The sequence below is a fragment of the Lissotriton helveticus genome, chromosome 11, assembly GCF_964261635.1.
Source record: "Lissotriton helveticus chromosome 11, aLisHel1.1, whole genome shotgun sequence".
Classification (NCBI taxonomy): Eukaryota; Metazoa; Chordata; class Amphibia; order Caudata; family Salamandridae; genus Lissotriton; species Lissotriton helveticus.
Window position 1 is genome coordinate 172,001,312 of NC_136072.1, and position 21,717 is coordinate 172,023,028.

Genomic DNA, 21,717 nt, shown 5'->3' on the forward strand with positions numbered 1-21,717 from the left:
TTTCAGCACTGGTGAGAGTTTGGGCTATGTTATGAGAAACAAAAATATAATCAATTCTTGACTGGGAATGATGGGCCGGCGAATAAAAAGCAAACTCTTTCGTCATTGGATTACATAGGCGCCAAGCATCAATGAGTTTATGTTGGGAAATCGCTTGGGCAAAAAGTTTATGGGATTTATTTGGGATATATGAAACTTTAGAAATCCTATCCAGAAAGGGGTCAAGCGATTGAAATGCAAAATCAACATTTAATTTGGGCAAGTGAGATAAAATTCTTTGTCTTTTGTTTGGAGAGTTGATACCCTTAACATTCCATGTAATAGCCCTTAATGACAGAACATAAAATACATGTTATAACAAACTTGACGAAGAAAACCGTAAAAAAAAGTCCGCAAAAAGGAGTGAACAGAGAATAGACAAAGACTTGTAGAAGAAGGGAGAGAAGAAGTGAAAGAATAAAGCAAATGAGTCTAAAGCGAGAAGAATACCAGCGGACAAGATAAAGAAAATAGAGAGAAGAAAAATGAGAAAAGATGGAAAATTGCTGTAAAGTAAGACATAACATGAGAGGAAGTAAAAAGGGCAATATGAGAGAATGAAAAATATGAAAAGAGATAAAGGTGAAAATGAACTGACACCAGTCAAAAAGGGAATGAAAAGAAAGGGATGAGGAGAGAAGAAAAGATGCATAGATAACTACATGAAACAAGGGAAGGAAAGACATACTTACAAAGGAGAGGGAAGTGGGGACACTATAGGAATCAAAACCAGGAGAGAAGGGAGGGAGGATGAAGCCACACGGAGTAGGCAGGGCGGCCAGGGTCAGCGAAACGCCACACCAGGGGACATCACGGAGCGGGGCTGTTGATCTATAAGAATACGAGACAAGCAACGGTGAAAAATGGTCAAGTAACAAACACAAGAAACGAAAACTAGAACATCAGTAAGTAAGTAATGCTAGTAAACAAATGGATTACGAAACAGCAATCCTGCGAAGTAACTAACATGCATAATAAAACACACATGAAGGGAGCAACAGAGAATCAGATTAATCAGAGAGGAAAGGAAGAATAAGAAGACGTGGATGAGCCAGAGAGGTCCATATCAGGTGTACGACAAGAGTTTAGGAAACTTTGAGGGCGAGCAGGATCTTCGTAGGTTGTAGTCTTGTTGTTGAAGGTAACCTTAAACAGGCAAGGATAAAAAAAGTCCGTATCTGGCCACTATAGAACGGAGATCAGCACGCATGTCCAGGTAAGACGAGGAGCAGCTCTGGCTGCTGATAGGACTTTCAGGAGATCCGTGTATTCCAGGAAATACATGATGACGCCTCTCGGTCTTGACGTGATGGAAGTTGAAGTCGGAGCACGACCAAGCCTGTGTGCACGCTGGATATTAAGCACAGTACCCTCTGACATGTGAAGAAGCTTGGGAAGGAAAGATTTGAAAAAGGCAACAGGATCATTCCCCTCACATCCCTCCACCAGGCCGTAGATGCGTAGGTTATTACGCCTATTATGATTTTCAAGGTCTTCCACTTGTTTTTGAAGAGATTGGACCAGCGATTGCAAATGAGAGACTTTGGTAGACGATTCTTGATGAGAGGAAACATTCCGCTCCACTGTAGAGACTCTTACATCCATCTGTGCCCAATTGTCAGTCAAGGTTTGCAGTTTGGCGTTGGTTTCTTCCATGAAAGGGCGGAGGTCCCTTATTTCTTCCAACAGAAGCTCCATAGAAATAGACGTTGTGGATTTAGGTGGTGAGGGGGGATCTTTTTTTAGTCTTTTGGTGGTAGCCTTCTCCGGGGTAATCGCAGGTGGTTCCATCACAAACTGTAAGTCACTATTAAAGGTGGGTTGAGAAGCCTGGTATCTAGCAAACTCAGAGAATAGTTTAGAGTTCTTAAGAAAAATGCACTGTGGGTTTTTATTAGCAGAGGTTGCTGAATTCCTGCTCATAAGATATAATGACACACTGAGAGAAAAATAAAAAATAAATAAATAAAAGAATATCTGAACAAGCGGTGTGATACACTATGGAACCATGAAGAGTGTGAAAAGGCAGCAAAACAACATGAGGAGTGAGACCGAATTAGCTATTGAGTAGCTCAATTCACGGAAACAGTGCGCTCAGCATCATGCAGGAAGATTCAAGTAGACATGGCCAGAATACACAGGAACTATATGTAGTATGCCATAAAAACCAGTAGAAAAGCTTCCAGCAGCAGGGGTAAAGCTCCAAACACGGAATTCCTGAGAGAGAACATCAGCAGAAGCAATTCAAGGAGATTAGCAGGTTCATGCGACAATGTAAAAATTGCCGTGGGTGCTGAGAGACCCACAAAATGGCCGCAAAACGTTGTGAAGAGGTAATGCCTCAAAGATTGACAAATGAAAGTAAAAGTACAATGGAGATATCAGGCATCAGGAAATGGCTCACCAGGATATAGGCATTGCAGCGTGGAGCCGTTTAGAGGAGCAGGCAGTAGCAGTTGGCTGCAGCAGGTCGCCAAACAGTACGCGCAGAACACACTTGAGGAGACAAAATGGCGGCCGCGACTGAGAAAGAGACGCGACCGGAGCGACCTCAGAGGAAAACGGAGCAATACAGCTTCAAAGGGCAGTGAAAAGCGCTTCCAGACGTTCCAGAGGCATTCTGCAAATCAAAGCCTCCATTTCCGAAGCCTGGGATGCCCGCAAACCGTGGATGTCCACCGGCGTAGGTGGAGCGCTCACATCGGAGCCGCCACACTCGTCGGGCGTTAAGCCACGCCCCCCTCATGAGTATATTTATTCACAGTGAAAGTTTGCCACACCAGTGGATTTTCTGTGTGAGCAAATCCCATTCACAACATTAAAATCCCAATACTAATGACTCTTTGAATATAAAACAGCAATTTGCCCTCATATCAGCGGGTAAGTAAGCACATCAGCTTCACTTAGACGTGCAGGTACCTTTGAGAACAGGATCCTCAATACTTTCTGAGGATCTCAGAGCATCATTGTGACACATACTTGGTGCTGTTTTGCCACAGTTAGCAACTAAATTGGTTAGAGGCTATAGCAATAGCAAATATCATTCTACAATCATATAAAAGGTAACTACATTTGAAGGAATAGTTATATATCTCAATAAATTGGTATATTGTTAGTCAAATATAAATGTAAAATGTCAGTAATTTGACCCAAAGGAGAAATCTAAAGCCAATGAAATGTATTACAATAGAAAAGCATAGAAGCTACATAAGTCACTTCAGAATGGGATGGCCAACATAATTTATCATAGGTGCCCTGAGGTTATATTCAGCTAAGGTATAGTATAAAAGATTTCAGAGTCAACGTACTTAATAAAATCAGTTATTTAAATGAAAGCATAGATTGAAAGTATTCAACTGTGGGTACCACAATACTTCTCAGGGCGTCTCACCCACCATGATAAGTACTCTGGAGATCGATGCTTCATAAATAATTCACATTCTCTTTTACAGTATTAGGAATAATACAGCTAATGCCACAAATGTCCTTTGCATACCAAATTCATCAGTTTTTTTTATTTTACATTAACATTCATATCCACAAAACAGAGTGCAATCAAATAAAACACTACAGGAGAGGATTTAAGATTTGCCAATGTTTCTTTAATAACTAGAAAGTTTTAATTCTATGGAATTGACAGGTATAACAGAATATCATCTGCATAAACAGAGATCTTTTTCATCTTTACAAAATGCAAATCTTGCTAATTATTGGGAGTGCAAGGGCGTGGCTGACCATCAGGCAAGATGGCTGCTTAATTTAGCGGTTTCCAAAACCCACTGACCGAATCCCCAGCAATTCGCCCTATAATCCATTCTCAGTGAATTCCTGGCTATCGTTTTCATGTCCAGGCGCCATGGCAATGCCAATAATATCTTTATAATGCAGTTGCCTGCTGTGGATTGTTGATAGGTATAAGTGGCCTGCACCCTCGTGTGAAGCAGCGGGCTCAAGTGCGTGACCTGCGTCACCAATTGCAGTGGGCAAGAAGCAGTCGATCCTCATCCCTGAGTCCCCCACTAACTGTTGAGTGTGCTCTTGACTAAGGCTGGCACAAGAGTGTGTGGCCCCGTGATCGCCAAGGGGCGAGAAGAAAATCTGGTCCAATCGGAGCCCACCCAATCGCAAAATGCGACAAGGATCCATAGCGGTGTGGCAAGGCGCAGCGGCAGAGCCGCCATCTTATGATTGTGTAATTTTTATTGTTTTTAAAGTACAACATGTTTCGCCTACATCCTTTGGCCGGCTAAGAGAAATACAAGAGGAAAAAAGAGAAGAAAACAAAGAAGAAGTGGGATGGGGACAAGACATAGAGAGGGATAAAACACAACAGCCATGCTCTTCTCTGATGATGCCCTCTGAGTCTGTCTTCTCCCACATCCATGAGCGCATCACTTTCAAGCCTGGGTTTTGGAAGTAAGACGTAAGATACGCACGTATATTGGACAGGTAAGCTCACGAAATGTAGAGCAGATATGTTCTATACATGATCCCCAATTTTTCTTACATTTTGTCAGGGTATGGTTGATCACCGCTGACAGCTTTTCCATGCCCACCAAGTCACGTAGTTTGTGCAGCCAGTCCAAGTGTGATGGGATTCTGTCTGTTCCCCATTTTGATAACAGGACCTGCTTTGCCACGCATAGCGACAAGGTGTTGGCCATCCACTTAGTGGAACGTAGTTGATATGTTTGGACATTAGGAAACCCCAGAAGAATATAGCTGGGGAAACGGGGCAGTTCCGTGCCGAACATCTGAGCTACGTCTGCCAACACCTCCCCCCAGTATCGGTGAAGTTTAGGACAGTGCCACAGCAAGTGGGAGAGCATACCGGAATGGCTGCACTGCTGCCAACATTTATCTTCCCTCCCTTTTTGCGACTGGGCTAGACAAGCAGGTGTATAGTTCCAGTAGTGAACTGTTTTAAGCAATGTCTCTTTCCCAAAGGCACTAGTAGCTCTTGTACAGGCCCGATGAATAGTGTCTGCCCATTCTTTATCTGTGAATCGGCGGCCACATTCTGTTTCCCCTCGTTTCCCAACAGGTGTGCTTAAGGGATTCACTACAGTGTTTAACTGTGCTGCAGTTGATTCCGGGAGTGGCGTTAGCGATAACTGCACCAAGTAAGAGGAGCAGCTTGCAGTGAGGGAAGTGTCCGCCTTATACAGTTGCGCATAGAATTGGCCAAACTCCTCTGCTATGTCCTCGTCTCTCTTCTTGAGTTTCTGATCCTGGCCTATCAAGCTGTGCATGCATCTAGAGTATGTTTGGACTCTCAATCTAGCTTCCCAGCCTTGTTGCCCCCTGCATAATATTTCTGTCTCGTTCGGAGCAAGGCATGCTCCGCCATATCCATGTCAAAGGCTCTGAGCTGTTTTCCGGCAATAGTCAACTGTCTCCATGTTTTGTGAGAGCCCGTCTGTCTGTGTGTCTCCTCCAACTCCCTCACCTGTGTCACCAGCCCGTTGCGATTTGTCTTGCGCTCCCTATTGAGCTGCGCCACTATGGCTATGTATGTTCACGGCATCACTGCCTTGAGAGCGTCCCATAGTGTCGCTATTGGTGTATGTGGTTTGTCGTTAATTGCGAGGTAGTCAGCGATTGATTGCTCCACCTCCTAACTGCGTGCTCATAGGATAGCAATTTGGGGTTGAGATGCCGCATCTTGGAGCCCTTGTTACAGGCCATCAGGCGCAGCACTATTTGTATTTTGTATTTGTAGTTGGCCTAACGGCTCGGGCGCTCGACCTGGGACCTGGGGATCTGGGTTCGAGTCTCGGTAACGACGCCAAAAACCTCCTGTGATTCTGGGCAAATCACTTAATCTCCCCGTGCCTAAAATGAATGCGTGTCCTCATGTAACGTAACTGGTGCTATGTAAAGCGCTCTGATACCTGATTCAGTTCGGGTCCAGTTTGCGCTATATAAAACTCTGCAAAAAAAAAAAAAATGATCTGAGATGTAAGCTACGTTGATGCCCGCATGCATCACTACAGAGAGAAGAGATGCTGAGAGAAGAAAATAATCAATTCTGGAATAGGCTTGTTGTGCGGACGACAAGAAGGATGCAGTGTCCGCCATATGTCAATCAGCCCTGCATCTGCTAACCAGCGAGTGCCCCGTGGCGAAATTATCTCAGTCTACCCTGTTCTTTGGGGAAATCGGTCCATGGCAGCTTTACGAGCCAAATTAAAGTCTCCCCCTACCACTATGCGTACATCTTGGGTGGTAAGTATGGTCCCGATTGCTTGGCGAATAAAGGGCTCTTGGTGATCATTAGGACCATAAATACATGCTACAGTGAATGAGTGACTGGATAATGAGATGCATACAGATAGCATCCGGCCTGTGATCTCTGAGTGTGTTTGGATGACACGTCCCAATCCTGCTTTTCCCCCGGACCTGCAGACCATACTTGTCGGGCAAACCATTTGGACCTCATTCGACCCCAATCTTTCCTTTGGTGGTGCATCTCTTGCAGAAGACGTATGTCACAACGTAAAGCCTTGAGTTGCGCCAATAGTACTATTCTCTTGGCTGGTGAATTCAGACCCCTCACGTTGAGGCTAACTATTCGTACCATCTAGTACCAATGGTAACTAGGAATCTGGGTAGAGCAATCGGTGTCCCCCCTCTCTTCCCATGTGGTGTGATGAGACAGAGTAGCGCAAAGTGGAGCATTGCGGTGTGTAATAACTGTATAAACATTAAAACGGAAAGAACTAAAACACCAATTGGTGCTAAACTAGCAACTACGTAGTAGGGGTGCATGTCATTGGTCCCTTCCGACAGTCCTCAAGGAAGGAGTAAGGATGCAGAAGCCTCCGCTGCTACCTGCGCTTTGCTGTCTTGTTGACAGCTAACCCGGGGGGGATCATCCGGGCACCAATCCCGAGTCCACTGAGTTGTCCTATTGCAAGCTGCAGCCATGTCAATAGGTTCATGTCTGAGTTTCCAGCACAGCCTATATTAATCACCTTCTCGCTCTGGTGATTGGTTTTGTACGGTGAGGTGTTGTAGTATCGCTGATGTCTCTCTGAGGCTTTTGGTGGCTGGCGGTTTGTTCAGTTTGTTGTTGAGTCCAAGTCTTGGATTTCCGCCATCTGTTACGGTCCTATGAGGGGCCCTGAGAACTCTGCTGCAGAGGAAGATCCCCTTGTTCCAATTCCAACCCAAGGAGCATCTGGGGGTGTGTGGACCACATGGGTTTCCCCTTCCCAGACAAAGATTAGGCTAAAAGGTTGTCCCCATTTGTAACACACTGCTTTGTCCCTTAGGAATTCTGTGATTGGCTTTATGGTGCGTCGTCACTGCAAGGTAATAATGGACAAGTCCTGGTAGAGGCGGATCTTGTTCCTTTCGAAGGTTTTACGGGATTGGTCCCTTACAGCAGAGATTATGTACTTCTTTTGGTGGTAGTCATGGAGGCAGGTAAGAATGTCTTGTGGGGAGCCAGTCGTCTGAGAATGATGACCAGCTCTGTGCACACGGTCCAGCGGGAGGTCCTTCCTTTCTAATTCTGGGACAATGTGACGTAACAATCGTAGAACATACTCCTCCAGGCGGCCCGCATCTCCCTGCAACGGGACACCCTTGATGTGGATATTGGGTCTGTGGGACCTGTTTTCCAAATCTTCCAAGAGGTAGTTAAGATCTGCATTGCAGCCTTTGAGTTCTAGGATCTCCGTACAACACTTTTCTAGTTCTTCCTCTCTTGCACCCCCGACTTTTCCACCATGTCCACTCCTTTTTCCAGTACGCTCATTTCTTGGCACAGCTTTTTAATAACCTCCTTAGTCACTTCAGTCCTCAGAGTTGCTGTGTCTTCTCGCACCGTGCTAAAGAGGGACTCCATAAAGCTGCACGTGATGGGAGCCTCCTCACTCGCTTCCTGCTTTCCCACCATATCCAAGGCGGCAGGGTCCGGAGAAGCCGATACCAAAGTAGGCCCCATTCATTTAGTAGAGCTCTTGGCGAGGAGATCCTGATGGTGGCATCCTTTTTTGGCCTGGTGGAAGTCATGGGGACAGCTCTAGTGGTACCTACTTGGTTGCTCCCAAGTTCTCACTGTCGTCGTCCCCTCCAATGAACAGGCAGGTCCACTTCCCGCAGGGCCCCACATCTACCGCTGGCCGTTCTGGCCACCAAACTCAGTTAAACCAGTCCGGATCCTCTATCGGCCAAAGGTGGTGTAGGGAGAGGTTTCACTGCTGACCTGTTTGTGTGTCTTGAGGTTGACCTCTTGATGAAGTTCCTCCATGCTGACCAAGCCCCTCTCTGTGCTCTGGTTGTAGCCACAGTGTGTACCTTCGTTAGAGCCCAACTTCTGTCGGTTCCAAGTCACTGACTCGCTCACTATCTTGTGGCTGGTATCTCCAGTCAGTTCCAGGGTCTGCTGTCTCCCAAGTGTTGTGATCACCAGCACAGGTCCGCTGTTCATTCAGCCTATCACCCTTGCCCTCAGCCTGATCATCGTCTCTCGGCCTCTAGAGAGCCTTCCTTTCTGCTCTGGTGAGTGGGATGGGAGGGAAGGGTGATGCTCAGTCAGCCGCTGCTACAACGCCTTCACTCTCATTGCCTTACCGCAACTAAGGCACTTTCCACTCTCACTAAGTTCCCCTGCCGCCCTTGTCTGTCCAAACCTCTCTCCTTAGTTTGTGGCCCCTTTGTGCTGCTTCTCCCAGATCAGACCCACTCGGCCGCCGTCTTCAAGTCAGGCAGGCTCAGGCACTCTCAGGGATTGTTGCCAGCGGAATCTGTTGTTGTTGGATGACTTTAGGACTGAATGGGGTGCAACCTGTACATACACCAAATTGTCATCAACTTAAAGTGAGATAGTGTGTATCATTGAACCCACTGATATATCCACTTGTCTCCTATTTACCTGATGTCTCCGCCACCGGCTCCATCATTAGAGCAAACAACAAGTGGTAGAGAGGGCAACCCTGACGAGTAGCCCCCTCTGGGTAGGCCAGGGGTAATAAAACACAGTACCAGTTCACAACCTCACCCCAAGCATGTATACAACAGCCGGATCTATCATAGGAGCATAGACAGTTAGGACATAAGTGCCACAAAGGGTCTCTGTGGATGATTAAAAAAGATAAAATAATTGGGTAGCTCCTGCCACACATGGGTACATTGGAGTAAATTTCTTACTAAAATAGACTTCACTGAGGATTCCACAGCTTCTCATGGCAATATGACACAGTCACAGAGTCCTAGGAATAGTTGTGAATTTCTTTGTGAATTCTGTATTATTCAACATTTTTATACCCGTGGATAAAACCTTAGTAGTGTTTCTCAGCAAAATTCATAAGGTAATAAGGATCCAAAATAGTCATATATGTGCTCCTGCTCAGAGCTGGATTATGTTGAGCACCACCAATGGCCACTCAGAGGTACTGCAATACCATCCCATAGAAAAATAATGGAAGGGGGACTTAAAATATATGAACACATTTGTTTTTTTATTTATTTAAAATACTAACATAAAGCTGTTTAACATTAAAATTTAATATATACACCTTTTATTTATTTTTTACATTTTAATAAGCTTTTATTATTTCCTTATACTTTACCATAGGGAGATCTCTGCCCTGATTGCAGAGGTCTCTGTCAAATGTGCATATTGTCAAATATGGTGGTGAACTGTCTACTAGTAGTAACTTTACGTTTAGATTTGACGGTTTACCTGATTCCATTGCTTATGTCAGGGACATGCAAGTCTACACTTTTGAGTAACTTTACATGTGTAAAGGGTGAATAACTAAAAGTAGCAAATGTACTCAAAAGTTTAAGAGTAAACTCACACATGTAGATTTACTAATGTGCAAGTTTACCATTGTGAAAATCCCCTCTATGATATTCCGGAAAACACTGATGGCAAAGAAAAAGCATTGTGTCGATAAAACCATCATCATTTCGTTATTGATATAATGCTGCGTGATGAGTAATATCATCAATTTCAATGGCAGAACAAGAAAAATATAATTTGTTAATGTTATCACCCAATACCCTCATGTAGATAGTCAGAAATAAGTTACTCCTCTTAAAATAGCTTTAAAGGTTGGCATGGAGACAAACCAAAATGGCAGTAGTCACTGTGGAAAATACAGAAAGAAATGTTTGGTATACTGCATTTGGAATAATTTACATAGCATCCCACTTAATGGGGATTAAGTGGGATGCTATGTAAATTATGCTGTAAAATTATGCTAATTATTATACAGTTGGGTATAATAATGTATTTTCAGAAGGAAATTAATGTTTGTTAATCTAAAATTAGTAATGAATACAGTGTAGGAACAATTGCAGGACCATGTCACTACCTTGCTGTTTTTCCACATTAATTCACTTTGAAAAATGTTTTACTGTGTAAGAGGAGGACCTTGGAGGGGTGAAATCTGGAGACGGGGCAGGGGTTGAGCCCATCACCACCAAGTCAACTATGGAAGGGTGGGACTTAGAATGTAGCAGTTACTGAGCAGACCCTTCCACTCTCTGCCAAAAACACATAAATACTTCTGAGGCTGCTAGGCACACCCTGCGGAGGTTAATCAGTGTCTGCTATGAGAAACCTACACACAGCCGGGAGACCCGCTCTAAGCAGGGGTTCCCAGCTCACCTTGTGCACCTTGTATACTAACAGCTCCTCTCTAGGAGACCTTGTAAAAGGAGCAAATATTGCGTAACACACACTGGCACCACATAAGTAGCACCCAGTATTTGTGAGTCTCCAGTTTGTAGAGGTAACCCAATGTTTTTTTACATGAGCACCATGGAACTCCTATGAGAGTCCTCCGCTCAAGAGGTTTTGCTATGATATATCTAATTGGTGTGGAGCTAAAGTCCTTGCTATCGACTTTTGCAGAAATGCAAATCTTCTGACACCGGGGCCTACCCACAAAGGTAAACGTAAACATGTAAATGTACTCATGTGTAAGTCTACTCATGAACGAGGTGTAAATGTACACTTATGTGCTTTCCACCATTCCCGAATGCTGATTTACCTCTAAGGGTAAATTTACATGTCTCCACCCTTTTCTTCAGAGACATATATGACTGAATATACTTGTCTTAACTACAAGTAACTTTTCACACCTCGTGGAGATCTGCACCACTGTGGCGGAGATCTCCATATGGAAAAGAACAGGGAAAATTAATAAAATGTTTTATTCTTGAAAAATGATCACACATTTTTTGAATGTAAACTGTAAAATACTTTAAAATATATAATATTAATATAGAATATGATAAATAAAATGTCGCAGCATATTAACTCATTAAATTAAATGTGTATTAGTTAATTAATCCAAATATATTTATTTAATTTATGAATCATATTTCTAAAAAGACAATTAAAAAATATTCCCACTCACAGTAACTTTTTTATTTTTGTTTAATGTGTATGCCTTTTAAATGCTATATGTTAAATTAATGTTATTTATCATTTATAGAAAAAAATTAAAGTATAATTTAATTTGACTTTTAAATTCTATTTATTGTTCCATTTTAAAATAACAAAACTATTTATTATTATACATATTTGTAAACATTGAACAGTATATACTTACTGTATTTTCTGGCGTACAAGGCGACTGGGCTTATAAGACGACCCCCTACTTTTCCTTTAAAATATAGGGTTTGGGCTATATTCGCTTGCTCATAAAATGACCCCGGCGTATAAGACGACCTCTGACTTTTGAAAAGATTTTCAAGGGTTAAAAAGTCGTCTTATACGCCAGAAAATACGGTATATACATATGTATATATATATATATGTAAGTTAACAAGCACAATTAATATTATTTATTAAGCGTTATTTCCTATGGAGTGTTTTTTAAGTCCATGCCGCCATTATTTTCTAAGGGAGTGTGCTGCAGTAACGGTGAGGGTCATTGTCCTACTCCAAGTCGAAGATGGCCTGGCGTATTTTTACTGCCGATTTTTGGACATTTAGGGCTGTGTAAATTTAGAAACATAAGGCCAGATTATGGATTTGTTGGTCTTTCCATCGGACTGCTGTTGCAGCAGTCCCAGGAAGAACGACAAACCTGCGGCTCCCGCCCGCCGGATTACGATTATAATCCACTGCTGGTGGAGCCGCGGCAGCAGTCCCATGACGGTGGCATGCTTTGGATGAGGATTACAGCCAGCAGTCATGCAGCCGCCATGGGACCGCTGCCACGTCAGGTGCGCTGTGTGTCATTCGCCATGCCGTGCATGCCACACTGTACACGAACTAAGGTGCAATTCTAGGGGGGGCACAACATGGGCAGACTTGCCCCGGTGGCCCTGTTTGGGCCACCTTACCTGAATTTCTGCCACCCTTTTCATGGCGGGATACACTCCATGAAAAGGGTGGTGGAAATACAAGTCGAAATCTGCTCTGTGGTGCCGGAATCAGCACCGCCACCATTTCCTGCCCCTTTCACCACTGCAGCGGGATCTTGGATATCGGTGGAGGCAGCGGGCATGTGGCAGTCCCACCACCACCATTATAACTGGGCCAGACACGATGGCCGCGGTAGGACTGCCATCCCCGGGTATGGTGGTCCTACCCCCCCCATTTGCTACTAAGTTGTAAGCATACATGTGTGCAGATACCTCATAGAAAAGATGGGAGAGGTGGAGATTTACACTCGTAGGTTTGTGAATTACATTTTGAAATAAGTAGAGATTCTTGCATGCCTTTCCCTTATACACACATTTGGCCATGTCTTTACTGGCAAATTCAGAACGAGAAAAAGTACATAGATAGGGTGCAATTTTCTCTGATTTGTCAGATAAAAGAAGTTACTGGCCAGATCATCCAGCAACTCTTGTTACCCACTATATTGGGATGACCTTCTGGCTTGTAATGAGAGCCTTAGTGAGTTCTAGGTAGGTTTTTAATGCATCAACTGAATTACAAACAGCAGTGTAATGTGTATAAATAGAAAATGTTTAGTATAGCAGGGTTATCTTGATCAGGAGGCTCTTGGCATGCAACACTTTGGTCTGTTGGGTCAGGTTAAGGTGAATACAAGATGCAGAATTGGATGAACAAAAAGTGAAACACATATGAGACAGTTGCTTTTTACATTTTAACAATGTTCACACATCACATGGGCAAGTCATGAAAAACACCACCTGACATATCAATATTAATATCGTCTCTTTTGTTTCATAGCCGAGAACTTTAATATATCTTCTTGAACGTAATATTATGTATTATGTTGGGTTTGCATGACCTTTGAATGGGACTTTCCAAAAATGTGTATCTTGTTTGTGTGCATAATTCTATTTATTTTGTGTAATTTATTAAAGCACCGTGCGGATGTTATAAGTGCTTCACATCCTAATTTGTGACCTTCTCTTTTGTTATATGATTTTTGCTCATCAGCTGTGGGTGAATTCTTTCCGGCTAGCTGTGTTCCTGGAGCCAACCTGGAGGGCTTTGCACCACAGCTCTGCAGCCTCTGCCAGGGTAAGGGACCGGACCGGTGTGCCACCTCTGCCAGTGAGCCATATTTTGGCTACTCCGGTGCCTTCAGGTAACTGAATCAAAAAGCCACTGATGATTGTTGATGTCGATGTTGCTAGTGGTGGTGGTCTTATTGCTAATAATAATTCAGGTGACCTAAGCCAAGTGAACACGATTGACCAAAATCTTGCAAGATGTCTCTTCAAATAGGATGTACGTTCAAGTCTTTGAGTGGCTTAAAGTTTGCTTTTTGTTGAAAATTGAGATTAGACTTCAAATCTTTCTCAACACCTAAAGCTGGCACATTCTCATAAGTTAACAGCACAATTCCAAGGCCAGACTCGAAACTCTATTTCAAACCCTGGGTACCATCTGTATCTGTCGACACAAGCTCCATCATCCAATGGTTTTCCTGACTTGCAAAGTCTGAGCATGATTGAGTAATTTCAGGGCCACTGACTACATTCAGCAAGCATACCTGCAATAGTCCCATTTTGTACTCGGATCATGGACTAGAACAAGTGCAGTTCCACCTATAATGTACAGTAAATCATCGAGGGACAAGGAAAGGATGAACTTCTTTGAAATGTTATATATTGTGTATGCTTGTTATATATGTATACATGCAGACATTTTGTAATTCTTTCACAAACAATGAAGAGTGAGATGTTCACAGTTATATACACAGATATTGGTGGCAGCATGAATAAATTATGTTAAATTATGAGATGTGATTGAGTCACATTGCCAGTGTGAATTATTGTGATAAATTACCAATTTATCCCCAACACTGACCTTGTTTTTCTTTTGTTCATAGACTCAGCCCAGGTTATGTGGGGTTATATGGGCAAATCCTGTGCTTTGGTATACTGCCCTCTGGTAGAAGTAATCTAGGTTTAATACTAACCAGGGGATCTCACTGCATAAACTCAAAGAAAGCTATAAATTGGTGTTTGTACTTAACATTGTTTTTGACTATTCCCTCACCTTAAAGTTATCCCCTCATAACATAAATCAGGTAGTATTTTGACCTTTACAAGAAGTGATTCATACATTTTTTAATTTTTAAATGAATGAACCATTGTATTTCTTTTATTTCAAGGTGCCTGGTCGATGGGACTGGAGAGGTGGCCTTTGTCAAGCATTCAACGGTGCTTGACAATACCGATGGTAAGAGTTGACATTGCTGAATACAGTTTCATCAGACTCACGTCTGGTATTGGTACTAAGTAATATCCTTTCTCTATATCTCATGGTAGGCAAGAACAAGGATGACTGGGCTTCACCACTGAAATCGACTGATTATCAATTACTATGCCTAAATGGAGCACTAGCAGAAGTACATCAATTTGAATTTTGTAACTGGGGCCAGGTACCTGCTCGGGCAGTGATGGTCCACCCAGACACCAACACATTTGCTATTTCTGGATTGCTAGGGAAAGCTCAGGTAAGATTAAAGAGCATGCTCAAATATTGCATTAGCCAGTGTTTAATAAATAAATATATATATATATATATATATTTAATTTGTTTATTAGCATTTAGAAAAACTACAAAAGAATATTGTTCATAAGCATACATCCTGATGTTACAGTGTGAAGAAAAACTTATATCTGAACATTTAAAACAAAAACGAAGCAGAGGCAAAACAGTCTGGATATGCAATGGTTTGACATTCTACAGTTCGAGCAGTGAAAGGCAAAATGTATATATGAACAATTTCGAATAATGTTGTCAGATGCAAGGGCTCTACATGAGAAGTGACATATTTCCAGTAAGTTAGTTACTCTGTAGGAAAACGTGTTACTCATTGGCTGTTGTTTGATCACTTTCACGAAAAGGTGAAGTAGCTGGGGTAGGAGCTAAATTGAGGCCAGCTAGCCAGGCAAGGAATGGGCCCCAGATGTCTTTGGGCCTGGATGCTTGTGGTAGTAATTCCCAATGTATGCTCAGTTGCTCCTGGCAGAATGTGATGTCTAAAACACAGGGTTTGATGTCAGGGGATTTACGTTTACCCCAATGCATCCTGACTCTTCGCTTAACTAGCAGTAGGAGCATGGGGAGCAGTCTGCGGTGGCCGATTTGGGCCTCCTTAACGTAACCCAATGAGGCCACTCTAGGCGATGGAGTCATGTTAGTCTCCAGAAATATATTTATTTTGCTGAATATTTCTGACCAGAATTTCCCCATAATTGGGCAGTTCCAAGCCATGTTTAGGAATGTACCGTTGGGCGCGTTGCAGCGCCGGCAGTTTGCATCTTGGCATATATAGATGCGCTTAAGTTGTATAGGGGTCCTATAAATCCGATGCAGATATTTGAAGTGTATATGGAGCAATTTGTAATTGGGCAAAATCATTTCTAATTGTCCACAACAGAACTTCCATTGTTCATCTGAAACTGTGTCTTCTAGCTCCTCATTCCAGCTGTCTAATGCCTTCGGTTGAATGACTGGGGACCAGTGTTGCATGGAACTATATGGGCGAGTCTTGAGTTTGCTAGGTGAAGGGTTTATGAGTAATGACTCTAGGGCCGGAAGGGGAGTAGGTGGAGAGGAAAATGTATCGTAGAGCTTGTGGCATGTGCTTCTGATACTGTAGTATAACAATAATTCAGAGAATCTGGAGTTAATTCCAGGAGCTGCTGCAGGAGTTGTCATGAAGTGTTCGTTTGGATACAGATCAGCGAACGTGTCCCATCCTAAGCACGCGAGGAATTACCTTTGTCTTGCAGTATGGGCATCTGTGGATTTTGCGTGAGCTTTATAGATGGTGCGTATAAGGTCTGATGTCCCTGCCCTTAGACGGAGTCTATTCCAGGCCCATCGTAATGTTTATCCAGTATTGGGGTATCTTTCATAGATTCACATGCCTGAATCATTCCCCGTCGTCGAGGCGGGAGTTCCACGGTAAAAATATATACAATAGCAGTGCCTAAAAATTCTTGTAGTGGGCTGGAAAAGCCTAAAGGCCTAACTAGGCCTCAAAACTTAGCAGCCTATCTACATCATTATGTAAAAAGACCTGAAATAGTAGCCTCAGCCAATCAGCTGTCCTCACCCTCTAGAACCTTACCAGCCCAGGCAGTTCTCCTCAGATTTTCACCGCACTTCGTGTGTAAGGGAGTCTCCCTGAGTGCCTACTCAGTTTTTTGGCTTTTTTGGCTTTTTCTTCAGGAAAATGTCTGAAAAGAAGGCTCTTTTCAAGGCTTGTGGAACCTGCTTTAAGAAGAGAGTCCATGTGGATGACCAGTACTCTGACTGCATTTATTGTCTGCACCCATCACATGTTGTGAAGGACTGTAGAATTTGCCGTACCTTCCCTTCAAAAACTATCAGGGATAAGGAGGCAAGGGTTCTTTTGTGGTTGAAATCTTCTTCCACTGATGATGAGGACAAGGCCTCTACCTCCAGCAAGAGAGCCAGATCCAAGGAAAGCTCTTCTCCTGAGAGAAAGAAGAAACTTAAATCCTCTCAGAGAGCCTCAGAACCCTCAAAGAGTGCATCTTCTCCTCGGACGACAACTGTGAGTACAGCCCAGGCTAAAACTGTTTCTCTGGTGTCTGCTCATACTACTACTGTGACTTCTACTTCTACAACTACTTTTACGGTCACCACTTCAGCTATTACCTCACCTCTGATGTCTATAAAAATTTTGTCATCATCTGTGAAGTCTTCGCCGACAAAAACAAAGTTACCAATGGTCCCGTCATCGACGTCTCCGTCGACGACGGCTCCGTCTACCAAAACTTCCGGTCCATCGACGACAATCCCGTCGACGAAACCATCATCGTCGTCGACGAAGATCTCGTCGACGAAGTCACCAACGACGCTCTCGTCGACGAAGGACCCGCCGACGAAGACGCCATCGACGGCCTCGTCGACGAAGGGCCCGTCGACGAAGACGCCATCGATGGCCTGTCGACGAAGGGCCCGTCGACGAAGACACCATCGACGGCCTCGTCGACGAAGGACTTGTCGACGAAGACACCATCGACGACCTCGTCGACGAAGGACTCGTCGACGAAGACACCATCGACAGCGTCGTCGACGAAGGGTTCGTCGACGCAGCCACCATTGACAACGGACAAGCCATCGACGGTTCCGTCGACGGACAATCCGATTAGAATGGCTTCATCGTCATTGACGACAGCAGTGGCATCTGCGCATCCGTTGCCCAGTTCTACCCCTACGAAAGTCCATCATACACATTTTCAAATGAAGACGTATCAGCGAGATTATTCCCACATTTCTCCGCTTTTACCATCACATATTTTGGAGACATATATGGAGGTAGATTCAGATAACGGTGAGGAGGATGAGGGTCCTTTTGGGGTTGCCCGTCACCCGTCTCAATTGAACATCAAATATCAGGAGGACGATGAAGATGATGACCAGGGTCATTATGAACATGGGGATTTCTCGACGCCATATCAATCACCCCATGCCAGACCTCACCAATCCGAGGCCACTACTCAATTGCCATCAACTCTAATTCAAGATTTACCAGCAATGTTGGCCGACTATCGCCAGAGATTTCCTCCAACTCCGGTTGCATCTGTAGTGCCGGCTACCCCAGTTAACTTGCCAAGGCCTTTGTCACCGCGGACATCATTGTCTCCAAGACAAGATACTGTTCCAGCGCCTCAACATGACACTGATACTTCTTCTCATGATGACGATGATGACAGGGAAGAGGGCGAATTGCCAGATAATACACCTATAGATCCATGGGAGGATTACGTCATTCCTATGCCTTCACCGCCTGCGCCCCGCCCTTCAGATTCTCCACCTGAGGATATCGGCGGATTTCATAATATTATGCAACGTGCGGCAAATAGATTGGAATTGACCGTCACAGTGGAGCAGTCTGTCTGCTTTTTGCATGACTTTAAAGAGGGATATCGCAGAGTTACCAGAGCTATCCCCATTATTGAATATATATGGAAGGAGGGCCTCAACATCATGAAAACGCCTGCTTCCATTCCTGCAGTCCTTCCACGAATAGAGAAGAAGTATCGAGCACCATCAGATACTCCATCTTGTTTAATAGGTCACCCTCGACCAGACTCTGTCATATCACAGGCTGCACAACAGAAGTCCAAGAATCCTTCTGTTCCCATTTCCACACCACCTGACAAGGAAGGCAGGAGACTGGATGCCATTGGAAAGAAGTTCTCTGCAAATGCAGCAGCCTCCATTAAAGCTTCTAATTCGTTAGCTATCTTGGCCCGTTACGATAGGCAGATGTGGTCCGATCTGTCTGAATACCTTGAGATGATCCCTGAGGATCAGCAACAAGAGGTGCGCAGGATTGTACTGGAGGGAGAAAGGGCAGCTTCCGAAATCATTGATTGCGCCCTTGATATTTCTAACACCAACTTCAGACAATTGGCAGGTGCAGCAGTACTTAGGCGTCAAGGTTGGCTCCGGGCTACCACCTTCAGGCCTGAGGTCCACACAAAAATCTTGGACATGGCGTACGATGGAGATTCACTTTTTGGTAAACACATCGATGACGCTTTGCTGGCAATAAAAACAGATACAGAAACAGCTAAATCTCTGGGTACCCTACAATACAAGAGGGGATCCTTTAGAGGAGCAAGAGGCCGTGGTTACTCCTCCAGGGGGAACTATTCCAATCAGCAAAATCGCCAATACCAATCTCAATACAAACAACCATACTATCAAAGCTCTTACAGACAGCCTGCCTCTGGATCTTTCTCTCGTCAGGGAGGGAAACGACGCTCTAACAATCAAGGGCGTGATTCCAACAAGCGCCAATGAGCTTTGCCGGACGTCAGCCACTTATCCTCCCCTTCCCGTGGGCGCCAGTATTTCCGCCTTTTACCAACACTGGCGGACAATAACTTCGGATCGGTGGGTCCTGGATCTTGTCAGGAACGGACACACTCTGGAGTTTTTACAGAAGCCACCAACAGCGCCGCCCAGGGGTCCCCCTCCCCCTCGTCTTCACTTACTCTTCAAAGAAGCCTTAAAGATGCTACACAAGAATGCGATAGAACGAGTTCCTCCTTCTCAAAAAGGGAAAGGGTTTTATTCTCGCTTCTTCCTCGTGGAGAAAACTTCAGAAGAGTGGCGTCCAATATTAGATCTGCACAAACTCAACAAATATCTAAAGAAACAGAGTTTTCGCATGGTAACGTTGACGGACATTCTGAATTGTCTCAACAAAGGGGACTTTATGGCTTCTCTGGATCTGCAAGACGCCTACTTCCACATCCCTATTCACCCAAAACACCGCAAATACCTACGGTTTCAGATGGCTGGCGTCCACTTCCAGTTCAAAGTACTTCCATTTGGCCTCAAATCGGCCCCCAGGATCTTCACCAAATGTTTAGCCCCAGTGGCAGCGCTGTTGAGGTCACAGGGAATGCAAGTCTTCCCATACCTCGACGACTGGCTGTTAAAAGGACCATCGAGAAACTCCACAATGGAAGCGGTCAGGCGTTCCCTCTCCCTCTTTTCGAATCTGGGTCTGACTCTCAATTCGAGCAATTCTCAGCTTCAACCTCGTCAGGAGTTGACTTTTCTGGGAGCAGTCTTGAACACACGCCAGTGCAAGGCGTTCTTGACTCTGGAGCGGCAGAACAAACTGTTGAACCTAGCAAAACAAATCTTTGCAAGAAGGTCACTTTCAGTTCGGACATTTGCTTCCCTTCTAGGGATGTGCTCCTCTGCAATCAGCCTCATCCCTATGGCGAGACTCAGAATGCGACCGTTACAGGAGGAGTTACTTCGTCAGTGGAGGCAGGTCGACGGATCGTTCGACGACCGCATCAAAGTAACTACCAAAATGAAGCAAGCCCTTCTTTGGTGGTTGAAGGCGCCCAATTTGTCACCAGGCCTCACCTTTCTACAAGACATTCCAGAGTTCACCCTGACTACGGACGCTTCTATGGAAGGTTGGGGAGGCCACCTTCAGGACCTTCAGATCCAGGAACGATGGCCTCGTCGGTACCGACGAAAACACATCAACAGCCTAGAGCTGAGGGCCATTTTTCTGTCCCTGCAAGCCTTCCTTCCCAGGATTGCGAACTCGTCCGTGCTGGTGCGTACGGACAATACCGCCAGCATGTACTATATCAACAAACAGGGAGGAACGAAATCTCTCACCCTGTCGCTAGAGGCTCAGGAGATGTGGGAATGGGCCATACACCACGGCATATCCCTCAGAGCAGAACATGTGCAAGGCGTCCAGAACTCTCTTGCCGACAACCTCAGCAGAGCTTTCAAGGGCTGTCACGAATGGGAGCTCGAACAACATCAAGTGGACAGGATATTTCAAACTTGGGGAACACCAACGCTGGATCTGTTCGCCACGCAGCAGAACAGCAAATGCCTGTTTTATGCCAGCAGGTTTCCTCAACCGCAGTCCAGGGGAAATGCCCTTTTGATGAGATGGTCCGGAATCTTTGCGTACGCTTATCCTCCGATTCCGCTCATTCCGAAGGTACTGCAAAAGATGAAGATAGAACATTGCACTCTCATCCTCATTGCTCCCCGTTGGCCACGGCAGTTTTGGTTTCAGGAGCTCCTTCTACTATCTCAGCAGCCTCCACTTCGTCTCAAACCGACAGTGTCGATGTTAACAAGGGAGGGAGGCCAGATCCAACATCCGGATCCTCAATCACTGCACTTGCACGCTTGGCTCCTGACTTCCTAGAGTTCAAGGATCTTAACATCTCCTCAGACTGCAGGGCGATTTTATCGCAAGCCCGTGCTCAAAGTACCATTAAAACCTATCGTTTTAAGTGGAAGCGATTCTGCTCATGGTGTGAAGCGAATAATGTTCATCCACTTCAAGCTCCTCCGGAGGCCATCCTTCCATATCTGCTCTCTTTAGCTAGGGCTGGCCTGGTTTTTTCGTCCATTAAGGTGCATCTGGCGGCGATATCCAGGTTCAGGAAGAGTTCCAACAAACCATCCTTATGTTCCTCATCTTTGATCAAACAATTCCTTAAGGGGCTATTCCGAGCTTTTCCACCAGTTCGTCCCCCTCCTCCTGAGTGGGATCTTAATATTGTTCTTTCTCAACTTCTAAAAAGACCGTTTGAACCTATTCATAGGGCGGATCTAAAGTTTCTAACTTGGAAAGTGGATATCTTGCTGGCTCTCACTTCACCCCGCAGAGTCAGTGAGATACAGGCCTTCACTGTTACACAGCCTTTCTTACAATTCTCTAAAGACTT

General features: G+C 44.6%; 1 protein-coding gene across 1 annotated transcript in view; it reads left to right on the forward strand.

Annotated features, from left to right (window-relative positions):
- The window catches only part of MELTF (melanotransferrin), a 389,430-nt gene that overhangs the window by 337,356 nt on the left and 30,357 nt on the right, over nt 1–21,717 (forward strand). Inside the window, exons 12-14 of the mRNA XM_078666484.1 lie at nt 13,427–13,577; nt 14,610–14,677; nt 14,767–14,954. Coding sequence (XP_078522610.1) covers nt 13,427–13,577; nt 14,610–14,677; nt 14,767–14,954 — 407 coding nt within the window. The remainder of the gene's footprint in view (nt 1–13,426; nt 13,578–14,609; nt 14,678–14,766; nt 14,955–21,717) is intronic.